Source organism: Neophocaena asiaeorientalis, unplaced genomic scaffold (genome assembly GCF_003031525.2).
Source record: "Neophocaena asiaeorientalis asiaeorientalis breed wild unplaced genomic scaffold, Neophocaena_asiaeorientalis_V1.1 scaffold59, whole genome shotgun sequence".
NCBI classification, from domain to species: domain Eukaryota; kingdom Metazoa; phylum Chordata; class Mammalia; order Artiodactyla; family Phocoenidae; genus Neophocaena; species Neophocaena asiaeorientalis.
In genome coordinates, this window is record NW_020174268.1 from 8928094 (window position 1) to 8950658 (window position 22565).

The 22565-nt window shown below is 39.2% G+C and overlaps 2 protein-coding genes across 6 annotated transcripts in view; one reads left to right on the forward strand and one right to left on the reverse strand.

Annotated features, from left to right (window-relative positions):
* The window catches only part of LOC112406592 (phosphatidylinositol 3,4,5-trisphosphate 3-phosphatase TPTE2-like), an 80053-nt gene extending 60669 nt beyond the window's left edge, over positions 1-19384 (forward strand). For 2 of the 3 annotated variants that reach the window (XM_024755496.1, XM_024755498.1), the window contains 4 exons: positions 297-376; positions 12181-12276; positions 13541-13611; positions 18233-19384. In XM_024755496.1, the coding sequence (XP_024611264.1) occupies positions 297-376; positions 12181-12276; positions 13541-13611; positions 18233-18338 (353 nt within the window). In that variant the 3' untranslated portion in view covers positions 18339-19384. Of the gene's footprint in view, positions 1-284; positions 377-12180; positions 12277-13540; positions 13612-18232 lie in introns of all 3 variants that reach the window. The other variant, XM_024755495.1, reaches the window with a different exon arrangement.
* SLC25A15 (solute carrier family 25 member 15) overlaps positions 16934-22565 on the reverse strand; it is a 35432-nt gene continuing 29800 nt past the window's right edge. For 2 of the 3 annotated variants that reach the window (XM_024755499.1, XM_024755500.1), the window contains one exon: positions 19987-22560. In XM_024755499.1, the coding sequence (XP_024611267.1) occupies positions 22436-22560 (125 nt within the window). In that variant the 3' untranslated portion in view covers positions 19987-22435. Of the gene's footprint in view, positions 17169-19986; positions 22561-22565 lie in introns of those variants that run through there. The other variant, XM_024755501.1, reaches the window with a different exon arrangement.

Consider the following 22565-nt stretch of genomic DNA (forward strand, 5'->3'; position numbering starts at 1 on the left):
TTTTTTTTTTTTCTATGAAGGTGAAGCGATGGGATTCTAAATCTTAGAAGCTGAACAATGTCCTTTTTTTTTTTTTTTCTCCAGCCTTATAAATTCTGCTTTAGGGGACAGAACTGAACTTTTGAAGCCTTGTCTTTCAAAGACAAAATCCATACAAGAGCCAAATGATTCAATATTGACACATTGTTAGCTGGGATAATTTTTTCTCTTTTTAATCTGTATTGTTAATTGGTGAGACATTTTGATCTTTGCTCTAACCAGCCTAACTTTTTAACTTCATTCAGGTGTTGGAAAAGGCAATGGAAATGATCTAAAAGTACAAATAATAATGCAACGAAAGCCTGTCTTTTTCTGTTCTGCTTCCAAAAACTCTAGGGTAAGAGACAGCATGGAAACTGAAAATTCTAGTGTTTGTTTTAAATCTCAATGTCAAATCAGCATGTTGCCCTCCCCAAACCATCACTCACCACAGGGAGGGGCCGTGTTGCTTTCTGGTTACCATCCAACTTGGTGTCCCTGGGTTTGGATTTGAGTCAAGAGTTAAATTTATTGTTCAAAATAGTTTTCAGGGGAAATAGTTTTCCAGAATATATTTTCAGTTCAGAGTGGTGCTTTGCCTTTCCCTTTTCCACAAATGCCAAGCATGTTCCCAGGAATCTGTCAGAGTTTTAAATTCATGTATCTGGTCACTTTTAGCCATATTCTCTTCTTCTTGGTCATTTTTATTATATGGCACTGATTCTGAAATTTTAATGTGCATGAAAATCACCTAGAGACTGGTAAAAATGCAGATTCCTAAGTTATACCCCCAAAGTGTGGTTCAGGAAATCTGGAAAGGGGCCCAGGAATCTCTAGACTTAGCAATGTCTCAAGTGATTGGAACTCAGATATCCTGTGGGACTGCACTGTGAGAAACAATGCAGGGGTGGGGAGGAATCTCTTTGGGACCAAATAGTCAGTTTTCTTAAAGGCTGAAGAAATGGTTAAGACTACAGACCTTTTCTGGAGCAACAGGAAAGTTTCCTTCATGGGTGTAAGAAATATAAACTTTTAAGATTCTTTCTCAGGCCTTGGTCTCTAGTTCTCCTATTACCTCTCCTCTTCCTTCTTTTTACTCCCCTGACCCCTGGGAGGGGGCACTCCCCCCAAGCCTCATCCCTGGCTTTCTGTTCTTATCTCCACACATACTCTATTCTTGGTTCTACACATCCGTTCCCCTACTTTAAATTATAATATCTTCTTTCATTCACTTGACACATATTTATGAGCCCCGTACACGGGGTAGACGCAGGAGCTGCAACGTGGGCATTCTCTACCCCAGCAATTCAAACACAGTTGTCAATCCAAATTTATCCAATGAACTTTTCATCTGCTTCTGCAAACGACACCAGCATTCTCTTACTCAGACTTTCAAATCTGGTATCATCTTTGATTCTCTCTTTGCCCGCGGCCCCTAAATCCAGTTAGTCACCAATTCCTGCTAATGAGACCACTGGAATCTCTCTTCACTCGCTCCCTTCCTGTCTGTTCCCATTGCCACTACCCGGTCCAGGACCTCATTTGCTCATGCCTAGACTTCTACAACGGTCTCCTTACCTCTGCTTTCTCCTTATACAGGGCAGTATATAGGGTCCTGCAATACACATCCTGAAATACTGCTCTCATTGTAAAAAGCTGTAGCTAGAGCAGAAGACACACTGTGTACCCACGGTCAAAGCTAGTTAATATCTTTGGCGCAATATTCTTTTTTTTTTTTTTCTGGCTGTGAGGCATGCAGGATCTTATTTTCCCAACCAGGGATTGAACCCATGCCCCCTGCAGTGGAAGCATGGAGTCTTAACCGCTGGACCACCAGGGAAGTCCTTCTGGCTCAGTATTCTTATCTGTAAAATAAAGGTTACATCTCAAGTGTTGTGAGGATTGAATTAGATAATATATGTGAAGTTGCTCTGTGAGTCATACGTCACTAAATAAATGTTAGATGTGATAATTACCAGGCCAGCTTCATCACCTAGGAAATGCTCCACTATAACCTTCAACAACTTCATTCTTATTTTCCTGGGTCTTGAATTCTCAAGATACAGCCCTATCATACCTGAGCTTATTCGCATTTGTAACATGGCCTGCTGTCTCCATGCCAGGTAGACTGGGTCCCCTCTGGCCCTTGGAACACAACACTCTAATTTCTGCTTCCTGTTTTTGCTGGTCTTTTTCCCCTCCTCCAGCCCTGCCCTCCCAGTCCCCTGTCTGAACTGGATTCTCTTTACAGAGCTCCTCTTTTTTAAAAATTGAAGTATAATTGACATACAATATTGTATTAGTTTCAGGTGTACAACGTAGTGATTTGACATTTTATATACATTATGAGATGATCACCGTAAGTTTAGTTACCATCTGTCACCATTTAAAGTTATTACAACATTATTGACTATATTCCCTATTCTGTGTATTACATCCCCATGACTTATTTATTGTATAACTGGAAGTTTATGCCTCTTAATCCCCTTCACCTATTTCACCCATCCTCCTATCCCCTGCCAACCACCAGTTTGTTCTCTGTATGAGTCTGCTTCTGTTTTGTTATGTTCATTTGTTTTTTAGATTCTACGTGTAAGTGAAATCATGCAGTATTTTTCTTTGACTTAATTCACTTAGCATAATACCTTCTAAGTCCATCCATGTTGTCACAAATGAAAGATTTCATTCTTGTTATGGATAATACTCATATATACATACATGTGCGTATATATATATACACACACACATATATATACCTCACATTTTCTTTATTGATGGACTTAGGTTGCTTCCGTATCTTGGCTATTGTAAATAATGCTACAGTGAACATAGGGGTGCATATATCTTTTCAAATAGTGTTGTCGATTTTTTTTTTTTTTTGGATAAATACCCAGAAGTGGAATTGTCCAATCATGTGGTAGTTCTATTTTTAAGTTTTTGAGGAACCTCCATACTGCTTTCCATACTGGCTGCACCAATTTACATTCCCACCAAGAGTGAAAGAGGGTTTCTTTTTTTCCACACCTTCACCAACATTATTTTTTGTCCTTTTGATAATAGTCATTCTGACAGGTATGAGGTGATGTTCTGAATTGCATTTCCCTGATGACTAGTAATGATCATTTTTTCATGTGCCCGTTGGCTGTCTGTATGTCTCCTTTAGAAAAATGTCTTTTCTAGGTCCTCTGCCCATTTTTCAATTGGATTGTTTCTTTTTTTGATGTTTCCTTTTCAAGTTGTATGAGTTATTTTTATCTTCTGGATATTAACCTCTATTGGATACATAATTTACACGTATCTTCTCCCATTCAACAGATTAGCTTTCCATTTTATTGCAGGATTCCTTCACTGTGCAAAAGCATTTTAGTTTGATGTAGTCCCACTTGTTCATTTTTGCTTTTGCTGTCCTTGCCTGAGGAGACGGATCCATAAAGGTATCGCTAAGATCAAAGTCAAAGAGCTGACTGCCTGTGCTTTCTTCTAGAAGTTTTATGGTTTCAGGTCTTACATTCAAATTTTTAATCCATTTTAACTTTATTGTCATATGTGGTGTAAGGTAGTGGTCCAGATTCATTCTTTTGCATGTAACTGTCCAGTTTTTCCAACACTGCTTATTGAAGAGATTCTTTTCCACTTTGTATATTCTTGTCTTCTCTGTTGTAGATTAGTTGACCATAAGTGTGGATTTTTTCCTGGCCTCTCTATCCTGTTCCATTGATCTATGTATTTGTTTTTGTTCCAGTAACAACTGTTTTGAATACTATAACTCTGTGATATATTCTGAAGTCAGAAAAACTGATACCTCCAGTTTTGTTCTTTTAAAGATTACTTTGGCTATTTGGGGTCTTTTGTGGTTCCACACAAATTTTAGGATTCTAGTTCTGTGAAAAATGCTATTGGTATTTTAATAGGGATTACATTGAATTTGTATATTGCTTTGGGTAGTAGCATAGACATTTTAACAATATGAATTCTTCCAATCCATAAGCACAGTATACCTTTCCATTTAATTGTGTCACATTTACGTCTTTCATCGATGTCTTATAGTTTTCAGAGTTCAGGTCTTTCACTTCCTTGGTTAAACGTAGTCCTAATTATTTTATTCTTTTAGATGCAATTTTAAATGGAAGTTTCTTAATTTGTATTTCTGATAGTTCATTATTAGTGTATTGAAATGCAACAGATTTCTATACATTACTTTTGTATCCTGCAACTTCACTGAATTCATTTATCTGAATAGTTTTTTGGTGGAGTCTTTAGCATTTCCTATATATAGTACCATGCCATCAGCAAATAGTGAGTTTTACTTCTTCCTTTCCAATTTAGATTTGTGTTATTTCTTTTTACTGTCTAATTGCTGGGGCTAGGACTTCTAATACTTGGTTCAATAAAAGCAAGAGTGGGCATCCTTGTCTTGTTCCTTATCTTAAGGAAAAGCTTTCAACTTTTCAACACTGAGTATGATATTAGCTGTGGATTTATTACATATGGTCTTTTTTTTTTTTTTTTTTTTTTTTTGGGTATGCGGGCCCCTCACTGTTGTGGCCTCTCCCGTTGCGGAGCAATTTGTTTTTTTTTTATAAATGGGTGTTAAACTTTGTCAGATGCTTTTTCTGCATCTATGGAGATGATCATGATTTTTATCCTTTGTTAACATGGTGTATCATATTAATTTCATTTGCAGATGTTGAACCATCTTTGCATCCCCAAAATAAATCCCACTTGGTCTGGTGTATGATTCTTTTAATGTGTTGTTGAATTTGGTTTGTTAATGTTTCACTGAAGATTTTTGCATCTATGTTCATCCAGGATATTGGCCTGTAATTTTCTTTTTTTGCAGTGTCTTTGTCTGGTTTTGGTATCAGGGTAATGCTGGCCTCATGGAATGAGTCTGGAATTTTTTTTTTTGCGGTACGCGGGCCTCTCACTGCTGCAGCCTCTCCCGCTGCTCCGGATGTGCAGGCTCAGCGGCCATGGCTCACGGGCCCAGCCGCTCCGCGGCCTGTGGGATCTTCCTGGACTGGGGCACGAACCCGTGTCCCCTGCATTGGCAGGCAGACTCTCAACCACTGCACCACCAGGGAAGCCCCAAGTCTGGAATATTTTGATGAAGGATAGATATTTACTCTCCTTTAAGTGTTTGGTAGAATTCACCTGTGAACCTGTCTGGTCCTGGACTTTATTGGGAGTTTTTTGATTACTGATTCAATATCATTATTAGAAATCTACCTATTGGATTTTCTATTTCTTCTTGATTGTTTTGGAAGATTGTGTGTTTCTAGGAGTTTATCTGTTTCTCCTAGGTTTTCTAATTTGTTGCTGTAGTTTCATATGATCCTTTGTATTTCTATGGTATCAGTTGTAACTTCTCTTTCATTTCTGATTTTATTTGGGCCCTCTCCCTTTTTTTTCTTGATGAGTCTGGATAAAGGTTTGTCAGTTTTGTTTATCTTTTCAAAGAACCAGTTCTTAGTTTAATTATCTTTTCTATTTTTAAAAAATCTCTGTTTCTGTTCTGATCTTCATGATTTTTTCCATTCTACTAACTTTGGACTTTGTTCTTTTTCTACTTCCTTTAGGGCTAAGGTTAGATCGAGATTTTACTTGTTTCTTGAGTTTTGTCTGTATTGCTATGAACTTGCTTTTTAGAACTCCTTTTGCTGTGTCCCAGAGGTTTTGGAATGTTGTGTTTCCATTTTCATTTGTCTTAAGGTGTTTTTAAAATTTTCTCTCATTTCTTCAGTGACCCATTGGATTGTTTAGTAGCATGTTGTTTAGTCTCCACGTGTTTGTGTGTGTGTTTTTTTTCTAGTTTTCTTCTTAGAGTCAATTTCAAGTTTGGTACTGTTGTGGTCAGAAAAGATGCTTGGTATGGTTTTAATCTTTATTTAGACTTGTTTTGTGGCCTAACATGTGATCTATCCTGAAGAGTGTTCCATGTACACTTAAAAAGAATATATATTCTGCTGTTCGGTGTAGAATGTTTTTTATAATCTATTAAGTTCATTTGGTCTAACGTGTCATTTTTGACTTTCTGCCTGGATGATCTTTTCATTGCTGTAAGTGGGATATTAAAGTCCATACTATTATTGTATTACTGTCAATTTCTCTTTTATGTCTGTTAATATTAGCTTTACCTATTTAGGTATGTCTATGTTGAGTGCATAAATATCTACAAGTGTTATATACTCTTGTTGGATTGAACCCTTTATCATTATGTAATGCTTTTTTTCCCTTGGTCTATTGTTAGAGCCTTTTTTTGTTTTGTATACATTTATTTTATTTATTTATTTTTGGCTGCATTGGGTCTTCCTTGCTGTGCATGGCTTTTCTCTAGTTGCAGCAAGTGGGGGCTACTCTTTGTTGCCGTGCACGGGCTTCTCATTGTGGTGGCTTCTCTTGTTGCAGAACACAGGCTCTAGGCACGTGGGCTTCAGTAGTTGTGGCACGTGGGATCAGTAGTTGTGGCTTGCGGGCTCAGTAGTTGTGGCTTGTGGGCTCTAGAGCACAGGCTCAGTAGTTGTGGCACATGGGCTTAGCTGCTCCACGGCATGTGGGATCTTCCCAGACCAGGGCTCGAACCTATGTCCTCTGCACTGGGAGGCAGATTCTTAACCACTGTGCCACCAGGGAACTCCCACAGCCTTTGTTTTTAAAAATTGGTTTTATTTTTGGGGATTTTTTAAATTGAATTATAGTCGATGGACAATATTATATAAGTTACAGATGTATAACAGTGATTCACAATTTTTAAAGGTTATACTTCATTCACAGTTATTATAAAATATTGGCTATATTCCCTGTGTTATACAATATATCCTTGTAGCTTATTTATTTTATACATAATTTGTACCTCTTAGTCCCCTACCCCTATCTTGCCCCTCCCCCTTCCATCTTCCCACTGGGAACCACTAGTTTGTTTTATATCTGTGAGTCTGTTTCTTTTGTTATATTCCCTAGTTTGTTTTATTTTTTATATTCCACATATAAAGGATATCATACAGTATTTGTCTGACTTATTTCACTTAGCATAATACCCTCAAAGTCCATCCATGTTGTTGCACATAGCAAACTGTTCTTTTTTATGGCTAAGTAGTATTCCACTGTGTGGTGTATGTGTGTGTGTATATATATATATCTTTATCCATTCATCTGTTGATGGACATTTAGGTTGCTTCCATATCTTGGCAATTGTAAATAACGCTGCTGTAAACACTGGAGTGCATATATCTTTCTGAATTAGTGGGTTTTTTTCTGTATACAATTGTAAATAATGCTGCTGTAAACATTGGAGTGCATGTATCTTTCTGAATTAGTGGGTTTTTTCTGTATACAATTGTAAATAACGCTGCTGTAAACACTGGAGTGCATATATCTTTCTGAATTAGTGGGTTTTTTCCTGTATACATACCAAGGAGTGGACTGCTTGGTCACATGATAGTTCTATTTTTCGGTTTTTTGAGAAGCCTCCATACTATTTGCCACAGTCACTGCACCAATTTACTTTCCCACCAACAGTGTATGAAGGGTCCCTTTTCTCCACATCCTTGCCAACGTTGGTTGTCTTTTTTTTTTAAATCTTTATTGGAGTATAACTGCTTCACAATACTGTGTTAGTTTCTGTTGCATAACAAAGTGAATCAGCCATATGCATACACATGTCTCCATATCCCCTCCCTCTTTAGCCTCCCTCCCACCCTCCCTATCCCACCCCTCTAGGTCATCGCAAAGTACTGAGCAGATCTCCCTGTGCTATGCTGCTGCTTCCCACCCGCCAACTATTTTACATTCAGTAGTGTATGTACGTCGATGCTACTGTCACTTCGCCCCAGCTTTGCCCTCCCCCCGCCACATTCTCAAGTCCATTTTCTATGTCTACCTCTTTATTCCTGCCCTGCAACTAGGTTCATCAGTACCATATATATATATATTTTTTTAGATTCCATATATATGTAGATTTGCATCTCTCTAATGATTAGTGATGTTGAGCATCTTTTCATGTGCCTTTTGGCCATCTGTATGCCTTTCTTGTGAAATGTCTATTTAGGTCTTCTGCCCATTTTTTAACTGGATTTTTTTTTGATATTGAACTCCTTGAGCTGTTTGTATATTCTGGAGATTAATGCTTTGTCCATTGTTTCATTTGCAAATATTTTCTCCCATTCTGAGGGTTGTCTTTTCATCTTGTTTATGGTTTCCTTTGCTGTGCAAAAGCTTTTAAGTTTAATTAAGTCCCATTTGTTTATTTTTGTTTTTATTTCCGTTACTCTAAGAGGTGGGTCAAAAAAGATCTTGCTGTGGTTTATGTCAAAGAGTGTTTTCCTATGTTTTCCTCTAAGAGTTTATAGTGTCTGGTCTTACATTTAAGTCTTTAATCCATTTGGAGTTTATTTTTGTGTATGGTGTTAGGTAGTGTTCTAATTTCATTCTTTTATACGTAGCTGTCCAGTTTTCCCAGCACCACTTATTGAAGAGGCTTGTCTTCTTTTTGATGATAGCCATTCTGACAGGTTTGAGGTGATATCTCATTGTGGTTTTAATTTGCATTTATCTGATGATTAACAATGTTGAGCATCTTTTCATGTGCCTGTTGGCCATCTGCACATCCTCTCTGGAAAAATCTCTATTCAGGTCTTCTGCCCATTTAATTGCCTTTTTTTTTTTTTTTAATGTTGAGTTGTAGGAGCTGCTTATATATTTTGGATATTAACCCCTTATCAGTCATATCATTTACAGATATTTTCCCCCATTCAGTAGGTTGTATCTTCATTTTGTCATTGGTTTCCATTGCTATGCAAAAGCTTATATGCTTAATTAGGCCCCATTTATTTATTTTTGCTTTTGTTTCCTTTGATTTAGGAGACAGATCCAAAGAATTATTGCTATAATTTACATCAAAGAGTGTTCTGCCTATGTTTTCCTCTAGGAGTTTTATAGTATCCAGTCTTACATTTAGGTCTTTAATCCATTTTGAGTTTTTGTACATGGTGTTAGAGAATGTTCTTTTACATGTAGCTGTCCTACAGCCTTTGTTTTTAAAGTCTATTTTGTATAAGTATTGGTACCCCAAATTTTTGTTTCTATTTGCATGGAATATATTTTCGTATCCCTTCACTTTCAGTCTGTGTGTGTCTTTAGATCAGAAGTGAATCTCTTGTAGGCAGCATATAGATGGGTCTTGTTTTTTTTTTTAATCCATCAGTCACCCTATGTCTTTTGACTGAAGAATTTACATTTAAAGTGATTATTGATAGGTTGTACTACATACCATTTTGTTAATTATTTTCTGGTTGTTTTTACAGTTCTTCTATGTTCCTTCTTCTCTTGCTCTCTTCCTTTGGAATTTGATGACTTTCTTTAGCATTATGTTTGAATTCCTTTTTCTAATTTTTCTCAATATTAGGGTTTTGGTTTGTGGTTAATTTGAGGTTCGTGTATAGCAGCCTATGTGTATAGCAGTCTATTTTAAGTTGATTACTTAAGTTCAAATCGTTCTAAAAACACTACATTTTTACTACCCCCTCTCCATGTTTTATGTTTTTGATACATTTTACATCTTTTGATTTTGTATACCTGCTAATTATTGTAGTTATAGTTGATTTTACAACTTTTGTCTTTAAACCTTATAACCTTTGTAAGTGATTGATCCACTGCCTTTACTATACGCTTGCTTTTACCAGGGAGATTTTTCCTTTTACATGTTTTCTGATTTCTAGTAATGGCCTTTTCTTTTTTTCTTAAAGAAGTCCTTTTAACATTTCTTGTACGACTGGTTCAGTGGTGAACTCCTGAAGATTCTGCTTGTCAGGGAAACTTTATTGCTCCTTCAATTCTGAACAATAACCCTGCCAGATAGAGTATTCTTGGTTATAAGTTTTTCCCTGTCAGTACTTTGAATATATTGTGCCACTCGCTTATGGCCTGTTTCTGCTGAAAAATCAGCTGATAGTCTTATAGGGGTTCCCTTGTACATAACTAGTTGTTTTTCCATTCTTTTGCACCTAATATGCTCTTGATTCCATCTACTGTATTGTTCCTTTCAGTTATTGTATTCTTCAGCTCTGGTTGGTTCTCTTTTGTAGTTCTCACTGTGTTCATTCTTCTTCCAAGTTTGGAAGTTCTCACTGTGTTCATTCTTCTTCCAAGTTTGGTGAGTATCTATCTTTATGGGTATTACTTTGAACACTTTATCAGGTTGATTACTTATGTCCATTTCGTTGGTTCTTATCCTGAAGTTTTGTCTTGTTCTTTCATTTGGAGCATATTCCTGTCTCCTCATTTGTTTCTGTGTATTAGGTAGATGAGCTACATATACTGGTTTTATAGAAGTGGCCTTATGTAGGAGGTTTCCTGTGGGGCCCAGAAGAGTAATCCCTGCTAGTCACCAGCGCCAGGGATGTTTTCTATGTGGGCTGCGTGTGCCCCTCCTGTTGTACGGTGCCACAGATGCTGCAGTCACACTAGTGGAAGGGGCTGGCCCCCAAGCCAGCTGCCTGTGTGGCCTGGCCACAGCTGTCGTGCATTCACTGGTGGGCAAGGCTGGCCCCAGTGTGGCTGGCTGTGGGGCCCAACCACAACAGTTGCAGGTACAGTTGTGAGTGGGGCTGGCCCCCAGGGTGGGAGCTTCTTTGGGCTCCCACCCTGGGAGGAGGGGGACTATAACCAGCCAAGGACTCCCACTGGATATGGCAGGAGGGGTGGCAGCTGGGAGGAGCTGCTTTGGGCAGGGCAGGTCTGCAGGGGAATGCTGGGGTTGGGGTGAGTGGTGTTAGCAAGGTAGATGGCAACTGTTTTGAAATGGCGCCTGCCAGTGCTGGGCCAGCCTAGGTAGAAGGAGAATTGTTTAAATGATGCCCGCCAGCACTTTGCTCCCCAGAGGCACACCCTAAAGTTAATGAACGTACTTCGCATATGGCCTGGGCACTTTGCAAAGTACTGCCTCTGTCCTGGGACTCAAAGTGAGTGAATTTGTGTGTGTGCCCTTTAAGAGCAGAGTCTTGGTTTCCTACAGCTCTCCTGGATACAAGCCCTGCTGGTTTTCAAAACCAGATGTTGTTATGGGGGCTCATCTTCTTGGTGCAGGTCCCTAGGGCTGGGGTGCCTGACGTGGGGCTCGAACCCCTCTCTCCTTAGGGAGAACCTCCATGTTTGTGAGGTTCCCTCCCGTTTGTGGGTAGCCATGTTGGGGGTATGGGTCCTGATGAGACCACATCTCTGCCCTCCTACCTGTCTCAATGTGTTTTTTTCTTTATATCCTTAGTTGTAGGAGAGCTGTTCTGCTGGTCTTCAGGTCATTCTGAGAGAGCTGTTGCACACGTAGTTATAGTTTTGGAGTGTCCGTGGGAGCATCTTCCTTCTCCACCATCTTGATCCTGCCTCAGTGCTCCTCTTAATTTATACAAATCCTTCCATGTCCATCTCAGTTTCTACCTCCTCAGTGACACTTTCTCATTCTACACCTCCTGTTAGCCTCCCTGAAGCACACAACGGCACCCTTAGTCTTCATCATACAGCTTAACACGTAGTTCTGTGCTATTCTGCTATTGTTCCTGATGTGTTTTACTCCCTGAAGCATCAACGGAGTCTTCACTTGCTTTTGTATTTTTCACAGGGCCTAGCATAGACCTTTCTCACTGTGGGTGTCATTATCATACAAGGGTGTACCCGTAACAAATAATCAGTATAGCTTCAAAGTCGTTCATTCCAGAAACTTGGCCTACCTTTGGTCACTCCATCCAGCAGTCTGCTACAGACAAGGCCTATGATCCCATCAGCAAACACATTTTTGATAAAATGTGAGCAACTAGGCACTGCTTTTTAAATACGCATACTAACTATAACATTGAGCTTCTTATGTATTCCCAACATATGAAAATTAGCTGACACACATTCAACACTATTGTTTGCTTGGTTAAAGTCTAATAGAAAATTGAATACTTTGCGTTTCAAGTGTTCCACCATAACCCTCAACCACGATGGCCTGTTAAAAATGTTAACAACGGTATTGCAACTTTATAGAAATAAATATTAACATTTATACATGTAGTCATTGGTCTATGAGACCAAGAGTACTTGATTAAATAGAAGAAGCCTCAATGAACTTCACTGCTGTCTCGTTATCAGTTAGGTTTATAATTCTGAATTCCATGTGTTCATCCACAGATAGTTCATGATGCTGAAACAGACAGAGTAATAATTAATCTATCCAACTGTCCACCTCTGTATGATGAGGTGAAAGTGAAATTCCTCTCTTCTTCGGTGAGTAATCAAGAAACAGTTTATGCTGCTAATCTTGTCTAGTCTTCTGAATGATTCTGGTTTGGGATTTCCTTTGCTACAATTCCCAACAAGGGAGATGATAGGAGATGTCAACCCCTAGTCAGGTATGGGGAGACAAAACAAGTCAGATTTCTATACTGAATTTTTTTTTAAAAAGAAAATATGTAATTATATTTTTGCTCATTTGTTTTCTAAATTGTATACAATTTACATGTATTAATTTTCAAATAAGAAAAAAATACAAAAACCCTGATGTTAAAAAAGGTATAAACTACATAGCAGTGATCATATTTTGGGTATCTTTAAAACACATTGCCCCCCATAACTTATAAAATACGTGAAGGTGAGGGAGATTTTGCTTTCCTCTCAATTGACGTATAATTCATTTAAAATAGCATATTTAATCCAATATTTATGAAAAATAAGAATATCTGCCATTGTCATTACAGTATAATTTATGCTGACCAATTATCAAATGTATGTCTGATTATTCTGTATATAGCAAATTTCTAAGTAAGCCCCAGTAGTTTCATTTTCCTATTAAATCATCAACCAGAACTGCCAACCTGTAACTGTGTTTGCTCAATTTAAAGCTTACTTCCTGTGCCCGCCTGCATCCCATGCTTGCTCCCTGTTGGCGGAGAATTTACTAAGTTTGAAATGGTACATGTGTTGAAGCAAGTGGCTGGGATAGCTCCCCTTGAATAACTGAGCCAGTCTGAATTCTCTTAATCAGTGGTCTCTAAGCAGAAGCACCGGTGTAGGGGTGCTAGCCAAGGGGATGTTGGTGACTTCTGGCCTTTGTGATTGTCAAGGGTCATGAGATGAAAGCACTTTCAGAAATCTTAGGTATTTCTATCATCATCAATCATGGTTAATTATCCAGTGTAGCTGCTCCTTGTAGGAACGGATGATATTATTGGGGCAGAAACAGACATAGGTCCTTAGTAGCTTCTGTTTAGCACTATCCAAACCAGATTAGAAGACCAGTGTCTAAATTTATAAATATCACAGAGAAAATACATTTTTGCTAGAAATGGCGAGAGAAAGGAACAGCAATCTCTTAAAGTCTCTGTCTTGGTGTCTTGAGTATAATATTGACGGTAAGTGCTGCATATTCAACAGCTACAGTTATCTGATGAACGTACAGATGAATAAGGGAATTTTAATCCCTTTGGAAAGATTATTTTTCACAGTAAAATGGATATGAAGAACTAATTTTTTTTTAACCATGTCTTTTTAGGATCTTCCTAAATACTATGACGACTGTCCATTTTTCTTTTGGTTCCATACATCTTTTATACAAAATAACAGGTATGGCTATGGTATAATCCAGTAGAAACAGCTTAGTCTCGAATGTCTATGTAAGAGGTAATGACAGGTCTTTTGCTAATTGCCGTAAGCCCAATTTATAGAAACCAAAAAATCCTTGAGTCACCGTTCTTCATTGCTTTCCTTATTGTGATTTGGTTATTTAAAAAATATGGCTATTTTTAACATCTTTATTGGAGTATAATTGTTTTACAATGTTGTGTTTCTGCTGTATAACAAAGTGAATCAGCTATATGTATACATATATCCCCATACCCCCTCCCTCTGCGTCTACCTCCCACCATCCCTATCCTACCCCTCTAGGTGGACACAAAGCACTAAGCTGATCTCCCTGTGCTATGCGGCTGCTTCCCACTAGCTAGCTATTTTATATTTGGTAGTGTATATATGTCCATGCCACTCTCTCACTTCGTCCCAGCTTACCCTTCCCCCTCCCCGTGTCCTCAAGTCCATTCTCTATGTTGTGTCTTTATTCCTGCCCTGTCCCTAGGTTCATTAGAACCATTTTTTTTAATTCCATATATATGTGTTAGCACACAGTATTTGTTTTTCTGACTTACTTCACTCTGTATGACAGACTCTAGGTCCATCCACCTCACTACAAATAACTCAGTTTCATTTCTTTTTATGGCTGAGTAATATTCCATTGTATATATGTGCCACATTTTTAAAAATACATCTTTATTGGAGTATAATTGCGTCACAATGCTGTGTTAGTTTCTGTTGTACAACAAAGTGAATCGGCCATATGCATACATGTGTCCCCATATCCCCTCCCTCTTGAGCCTCCCTCCCACCCTCCCTATCCCACCCCTCTAAGTTGTTGCAAAGCACTGAGCTGATCTCCCTGTGCTGTGGCTGCTTCCCACTAGCTATCTGTTTTACATTTGGTAGTGTATATATGTCAATCCTACTCTCACTGCTTCCCCCTGCCACCCCCATGTCCTCAAGTCCATTCTCTACATCTTTATTCATGCCCTGCCACTAGGTTCATCAGTACCTTTTTTTTTTTTTAGATTCCATATATATGCAATAGCATACAATATTTGTTTTTCTTTCTGACTTACTTCACTCTGTACTATAGACTCTAGGTCCAAACACCTCACTACAAATAACTCAATTTTCTTTTTATGGCTAATATTCCATTGTATATATGTGCCACATCTTTTTGTTGTTTTTTTTAACATCTTTACTAGAGTATAATTGCTTTACAATGGTGTTAGTTTCTGCTTTATAACAAAGTGAATCGCTTATACATATGTTCCCATATCTCTTCCCTCTTGTGTCTCCCTCTGTATCCCACCCTCTAGGTGGTCACAAAGTACCGAGCTGATCTCCCTGTGCTATGTGGCTGCTTCCCACTAGCTATCTATTTTACATGTGGTAGTGTATACATGTCAATGCCACTCTCTCACTTTGTCACAACTTACCCTTCCCCCTCCCCATATCCTCACGTCCATTCTCTAGTAGGTCTGTCTTTATTCCCATCTTGCCCCTAGGTTCTTCATGACCTTTTTTTTCTTCTTAGATTCCATATATATGTGTTAGCATATGGTATTTGTTTTTCTCTTTCTGAGTTACTTCACTCTGTATGATAGACTCTAGGTCCATCCACTTCACTACAAATAACTCAATTTCATTTCTTTTTATGGCTGAGTAATATTCCATTGTATATGTGCCACATCTTCTTTATCCATTCATCTGTCGATGGACACTGAAGTTGCTTCTGTGTCCTGGCTATTGTAAATAGTGCTGCAGTGAACATTGTGGTACATGACTTGTTGAATTATGGTTTTCTCTGGGTATATGCCACTAGTCGGATTGATGGGTCATATGGTAGTTCTATTTTTAGTTTTTTAAGGAACCTCCATACTGTTCTCCATAGTGCCTGTATCAATTTACATTCCCACCAACAGTGCAAAAAGGTTCCCTTTTCTCCACACCCTCTCCAGCATTTTATTGTTTGTAGATTTTTTGATGATGGCCATTCTGACTGGTGTGAGATGATATCTCATTGTAGTTTTGATTTGCATTTCTTTAATGATTAGCGATGCTGAGCATTCTTTTATGTGTTTGTTGGCAATCTGTATATCTTCTTTGGAGAAATGTCTTTTTAGCCTTTCTGCCCATTTTTGGATTGGGTTGTTTTTTTGATATTGAGCTTCATTTTTCATATTGAGCTTGTATATTTTGGAGATTAATCATTTGCCAGTTGCTTTGTTTGCAAATATTTTCTCCCATTCTGAGGGTTGTCTTTTCATCTTGTTTATGGTTTCCTTTGCTGTGCAAAGGCTTTTAAGTTTCATTACATTTCATTTGTTTATTTTTGTTTTTATTTCCCTTACTCTAGGAGTTGGGTCAAAAAGGATCTTGCTGTGATTTATGTCATAGTGTTCTGCATATGTTTTCCTCTAAGAGTCTTATAGTGTCTGGCCTTACATTTAATCTATTTTGAGTTTATTTTTGTGTATGGTGTTAGGAAGTGTTCTAATTTCATTCTTTTACATGTGGCTGTCCAGTTATCCCAGCACCACTTATTGAAGAGGCTGTCTTTTCTCCATTGTATATTCTTGCCTCCTTTATCAAAGATTAGGTGACCATATGTGCATGGGTTTATCTCTGGGCTTTCTATCCTGTTCCATTTATCTATCTTTATTTTTGTGCCAGTACCATACTGTCTTGATTACTGTAGCTTTGTAGTATAGTCTGAAGTCAGGGAACCTGATTCTTCCAGCTCCATTTTTCTTTCTCAAGATTGCTTTGGCTCTTCGGGGTCTTTTGTGTTTCCATACAAACTGTGACATTTTTTGCTCTAGTTTTGTGAAAAATGCCATTGGTAGTTTGATAATTGCATTGAATCTGTAGATTGCTTTCGGTAGTATAGTCATTTTCACAATATTGACTCTTCCAATCCAAGAACATGGTATATCTCTCCATCTGTTGGTATCCTCTTTAATTTCTTTCATCAGTGTCTTATATTTTTCTGCATACAGGTCTTTGTCTCCTTAGGTAGGTTTATCCCTAGGTATTTTATTCTTTTTGTTGTAGTAGTGAATGGGAGTGTTTCCTTAATTTCTCTTTCAGATTTTTCATCATTAGCGTATAGCAATCAAGACATTGCTGTGCATTAATTTTTTATCCTGCTAATTTACCAAATTCATTGATTAGCTCTAGTAGTTTTCTGGTAGCATCTTTAGGATTCTCAATGTATAACATCATGTCATGTGCAAATAGTGACAGTTTTACTTTTCCGATTTGGATTCCTTGTCTTCTCTGATTGTAAAAATATGGCTATTCTTGAGACCCACTGTTGCATTATCCTCAAGGTCCATGCCATAGGACTGCGTTATAAAACATACTATAAGCAGATCTTGAGTGTGGCAACAAATCCCTCCCATGTTTGTTCAGTACCTTGAATATGGTAGGTCCTCAGTATGTGTTGATTTACTGATGACTGACCAACACCAAATTCTATGCCACAGGAAGGTGTCATCCAGGGAGGCTTCAGCTAGTTTAAAAGGTAGTTGACACACTTACATCTAGGGCAGAAGTTATAAGACACAGTAAGTATCAGTGAAGACAGCTTTCAAAAAATTAATGGTCTCCCATTTAAAACTGATTTTCTTATAACTAAATCGGATAATCTATTTTTAAAAAGTAATTGAAGAGTATTCCAAAGAACCTCTATCATATCTGAAGCTCATTCCTAAATCTAGAAGTTCTCCACATCGTCTATTCTGTGGTGCTGAAAATTTGAGATTGGTATCACCATACCATTCAATACAAAAGGAAAGATAATATTCAAAAAAATCATAAAGAGTTTTGAAGAAGTGGTTATGATTGTATGTGCCATGAACTGACAGTTCCCATGACATACAATCCTAGCCTTTTCTTCAAATGTAGATTGCATCTAATCCCACCTCAAGTCCACTAAGGTGACAGTAAATAAAAACCTAGCCTAAACATCTACAATGCACACACATTTAGTGGATATTGATAGTGAACTTTGGATTTGATGGAACATTTTTACCAATTTTTTCCCCTGGATGTAATACAGACAGACGTCTAGGTGGAACTTCATTTGGTACTACTTCTCAAAAGTGGTTCTTGCTAAAGGGCACAGTTTTTTCCTTTAAAACACCATGTTCATATTAGGGAAGCAACCTGCTCAATCACTTTTCTCCTCACATAGTTTCTGAAGATTTAACGTGTGAATTTCCATACTCCTTGGTAAAGCTGTTTTTATTATGAGACTTAATTTACCCAAAATGCCAACTTCATCATTTAAAAGACACTTGTTATTACTGGGTTTTAATACACATCTAGTCTGATTTCTCACATATAGAAATTTATTAAATATTAATTCCATAAAAGGCAACATTAAAAGGATCAGTGACACGTTGTTACTGAAGGTCATGATATTTTTGTGTCTTAAGAGAGAAAGTGGGAGAGCTGGTTTTTGAAAGCTAATTAGATGCAGAGGGAGGGGTCGAGACTGATGCTGGCCAGCAAGGCTTGTTCTTTTAAAGCTCTAACAAGGGTGTCCTACAGCATGGCTTTTCTGTTAGCCCTACAATAAAATGTAATTTTTTTTCTATTCTAGGCTTTATCTTTCAAGAAGTGAATTGGATAATCCCCACAAACCAAAAGCATGGAAAATTTACCGTCCAGAGTTCGCAGTCGAGGTCTATTTTGATGACGTTATCTAAGTGTAGTTCCCCTTCTAGGCTAGAATCATGTTCTTCCCAATCCTTGCTACCTATTTATATCTTTTAAACCTATTTCCTTGCTGATATATTTACCTATATATACATATGTCCTTGAGAACTCTATTAAATATATACAAAAGTGTCAATGGCAATAGTTTTTTTTGAAAGAACATACGTCACAGTTTTCATTTGTATTGAGATAAATTTGAAACAGTACACGGGAACGTTAGTTATCACTTAACAACTCAGAAATAAAACTTTCCTATCAAAATAACATTTAAAAATTGTGATTGTCCCCCAATACTGTGGGTTTATTTACTTATGTATTTTTGGACAAGTATTCATTCCCTACTTTGGTTTACATTTGTAATTTCAGATTTGTTAGAAAAGTAATTTCTAATTCCTTCTTCTACTTGATTTACAAACTATTAACGAGCATCAGAATGGCAGCAGAGATCGTTTTAAAACCCATCACCCCTGCTCACAACCAGCTTCACCTAAGCTTGGGGAACTCTGAAGTAAGGTCAAGTTTTCATTATAGACACTGGTTAGTCCTGTGTCCACAGGGAATCATTTTCTCTTTGGTACCAGGTGCTACTTTATTCTAAGTACTTTCACTGCCACTATCTTAAGGCCATAATTGTCTTTGAAAACAGTTCTATGTTGGCTTTACTATTTGAGTGATTTTCCTTTTATTGGCAAGGCTCTCAACAATCTAGCCCAAGTTGAATTGATCAGGAAATGAAAAGTAGCAAGTGATGAGAACCAGTGCCTCTGCTAAAACACAGACTACTCGTTCCTGAAAAACCTTGCACTTTGCAAAAAGCACACGATAAAAAAATAGGGTTTGTGGGGTTGGGACAGACCATTCCAACTAAGCAGTGTTTTAACAGCGCACTAACCACTGGCCACTTGGGTTGGCAGCCCCACGAGGTCTGGAGGTTGCCACAGTCAGTATTTTTTAAGGGAAACAAGAGCAACAGTTTATAGAGAAGGGTTGGTGGGTGCCGACCTAGCAGGGATGGGAGGAGAGCCCCGAGCCGCCAGCGTCGTGGCGTGGAAGTCCATGCAGGGGCTTCTCTCCGCCTCAAAATAGCCCCCAAAAAGCGCAGCTGCAAAGGTTATTCTACTCCCCTTAATCTGACTCCCCTTGGGGGAAGAGCTCTTGGAGACACAGCCTTTCAAACTCCTTCCATGTTATGACTGCATTATTCCCTGTAATTTGGGTTACAGAAGTGTACTGTGGCAGCCCAGGTTATTTCCTTTAAAACTCCTGCAGCTGTAATCCGTGGAGGGCAGACCAGTGGGCAGGCCTAGGTGAATGGGAAAAAAAGCGAGGAGTAAGATCTACTTTTAACACGGGCAAAAGCTGGGAAACCCTAGTTTTCCAGAATTTTGCTTTTTGAAATAAAGGAAATTACAGCTGGGGGTTTCTCTTCCCTAGCCCTCCCAAATGGATGAAAATTTCTGGCAATTATGAGCTGTCACACTAGTCTGCTTTTGCTCATAAAGAGAACTTGTTCAGGGCCTCCAGCAGGGCTGCTTTCCTAGAACCCCGTGCAAATAATTCATTAAACAACTTGAGAAACTTAGATCATCATATATCAGAACGATATTGGTTTTCTTGAATAGAATTTACTGACCTGGAAAACTTGATATCCAGAAGTTTATTTTAAAAAATAGAATGGCATCCTGCCAAATCAGTCACATCGCATACACAGCCTGGTGGAGGGAGAGTAATTCTAGTGGGCCACGTTTCGCAACTGCAGTGTATACAGAGTGTGCATTTATATCAGTAGTTATTTGACATCAGGAATCTTGCTGACAAAAAAAACAACGCTCGTTGCAATAAAACCATCACCTCGAAATATCACCATACATAACTCAAACATTCCTGACGGTTCTTACCCCATAAAGTACTTAAACAAATCATACAGTCAACTATTAGGCAAATTTAATGATAGAACATGAGAATTTCTTTAAACACAGTATTTCAAGTTACTCTATTTTTGTCCGGAGTACAGATTTGAAATGGTACAAACTGTACCCAAATACTGAACCATGAATTAAGCAAAGACAATGAAACGTTAAAAAAAAAAACAACTCTCAAGTTTCCATTCATTACTCCCACGCACTCTTACCTGCCTCAGACAGTTTCTGTTGAAGATATTCAGTTAAATCTTTACAGGACAACACGTGAGAAGACCTACTGCCAACAGGGCTTAGACAACAGGGGCCCGGTGGGCTCTGGAGCAGGTCACTTCCTGGGGGAAGCCAGTCCCATTTGCTATTTTTGCTTCAATCCAGGCCTGTTCAGAAGAAGCACCACTCAGTAGCTACCGACCATTTAAGTACGGACAAAAGTAAGGTAGAAAAATTGCTTTTCAAGAAAAGGCAAACAGAAGACCAGGCATAGCTCTGGAGCCCATCAGGCACAACACCGGGCATCCCCCCTCCGCTAAACGTCTGCCAACAGCTGGCCTTCCCGACCCTCTCCGGCTTCTGGCCGGAGTCACCACCGAGGCTGCAGGGAGAACAAAAGCTTGTGGAAACTGGAGGTCTCACACACAACGCTTCCGTTCTGCCGACAGGGGTGGACAGACCAGTGTGGATCATTATTAACACATCAGCCGCAGGTACGGATTAAGAGCTCTTTATTAGAGGCCTGGGGGGTCTCGGAGCAGCACAGAATGAGGCGGCTGACTTCACTGGTGACGACAAGGGCTCCCGTGAGCCAGACGGCCAGGGCACGGCTGCCCATCCCAAGTCTACGGGAGTCAGATGAACCAGGGTTTGTTAGTAGTGCATACATACAGCATAGTTTAATGAAATTACCTTTGCTTCACTGATTAAGTCACACCCCAGAGACCACCATCACTGAAATTCACAACAGCCAGTACCCCATATTAAAGGCTCCAGCGTGGTAAGGAGTGAGGGATCCCGAGACAAACTTCAGCCTGGGTCAGCCCTGACACCACTCACGGGGAGTGCAAGCACGACACTCTGGTTCCCTCTGAAAGGAGACCGCTCTGCCCACAAGCACCACCACTCTGTCCCCAGACGAGGAGCCAGGGCCTCTCTTGGCTTTGGCACTCTGCTCCCTGGAAGGGCTTCCGATTGGCAGAGGCAAGGAGGGCGTGGTCCAAAGTGGATCAGCAGCCCATCGGTGGTCCAACAGACTTCCCTGGAATCCCGCCCAGGCCAGGACACAGAGGCAGCAGCTCAGGGCAGCTGTCAGCCAGTCTTCACAAAGCACCACAGGCCCCTCCCCTCAGCCCCTGCCTCGAGCTCAAGCCCAGCAGAGAGGAGCTCCCTGGGACAGGAGGAGGGGCTGGCACAGGCGAGGGCTGTGCTGCTTCCCCAAGGCTCTAGGCCACACCCAACAATATGTCCAGGCGTGGAATGTGATCCCACCTGGAAGAAGATGGATGGCACTGTTTCCACAGAGGAGCACCTTGGGAAAATCCAGGATGCTTACTCTGAAACTTAAATCAAGAACATGGAAGCCACATCGGTATGCAGGTATATTCTCCTCTTTAGAATCTAGACAGATGCCTTAGTTTTCAAGCACCACAGGAAAACTTTTTAAAAACTTTAACCACTTATTAAAGGGTACGTGCTAAGTAGATTTTAAAAGAGACCCACATCTAGAATGGATGAAGCATTTATAACCATCCTCATGAAACATGGTTAACTCTGGTTTTTTCTAGTGAGATCTGAGATTAAACATGGAACTAAATTGTGCTTCACTCACAACACAAAACCATCTACACTGCACGTACACATACAGGTTTACGCAAAAGCCCTTGATACAGCTCTACTTAGCCTTTCAGATTAGGTACCTAGGGCCAGCAGCCCACCCTGTATGTCCCACCAAGGACAAGAGCAGCAACTTTTCCACTTCACTACAGTTATGCGCAGAAATTATATAAAAGAGAAGCTCTTCTATAAAGTTCAAGGTAGAAGATAGAAAAATGGAAGACAAAAAAAAAATTCCCACAAAATCAAAAAATTCCACATTGGTCTTGTACTCCTTGAAACCCTGAGAACTGCAGTCCTCAAACAGCTTCACTTGGATCAAGGTTTGCCAGAACACTTCAGTATGCTTCAAACTGACTCATCATCAACTTCCTGCTGTATTCATAGGCCAAAAAGAGTGCCCCGTTGGCAGGGAACGCGCGAATCATGGTAGGTTTCAGTCCAGAATATAAGGCCGTTATTCCTAGA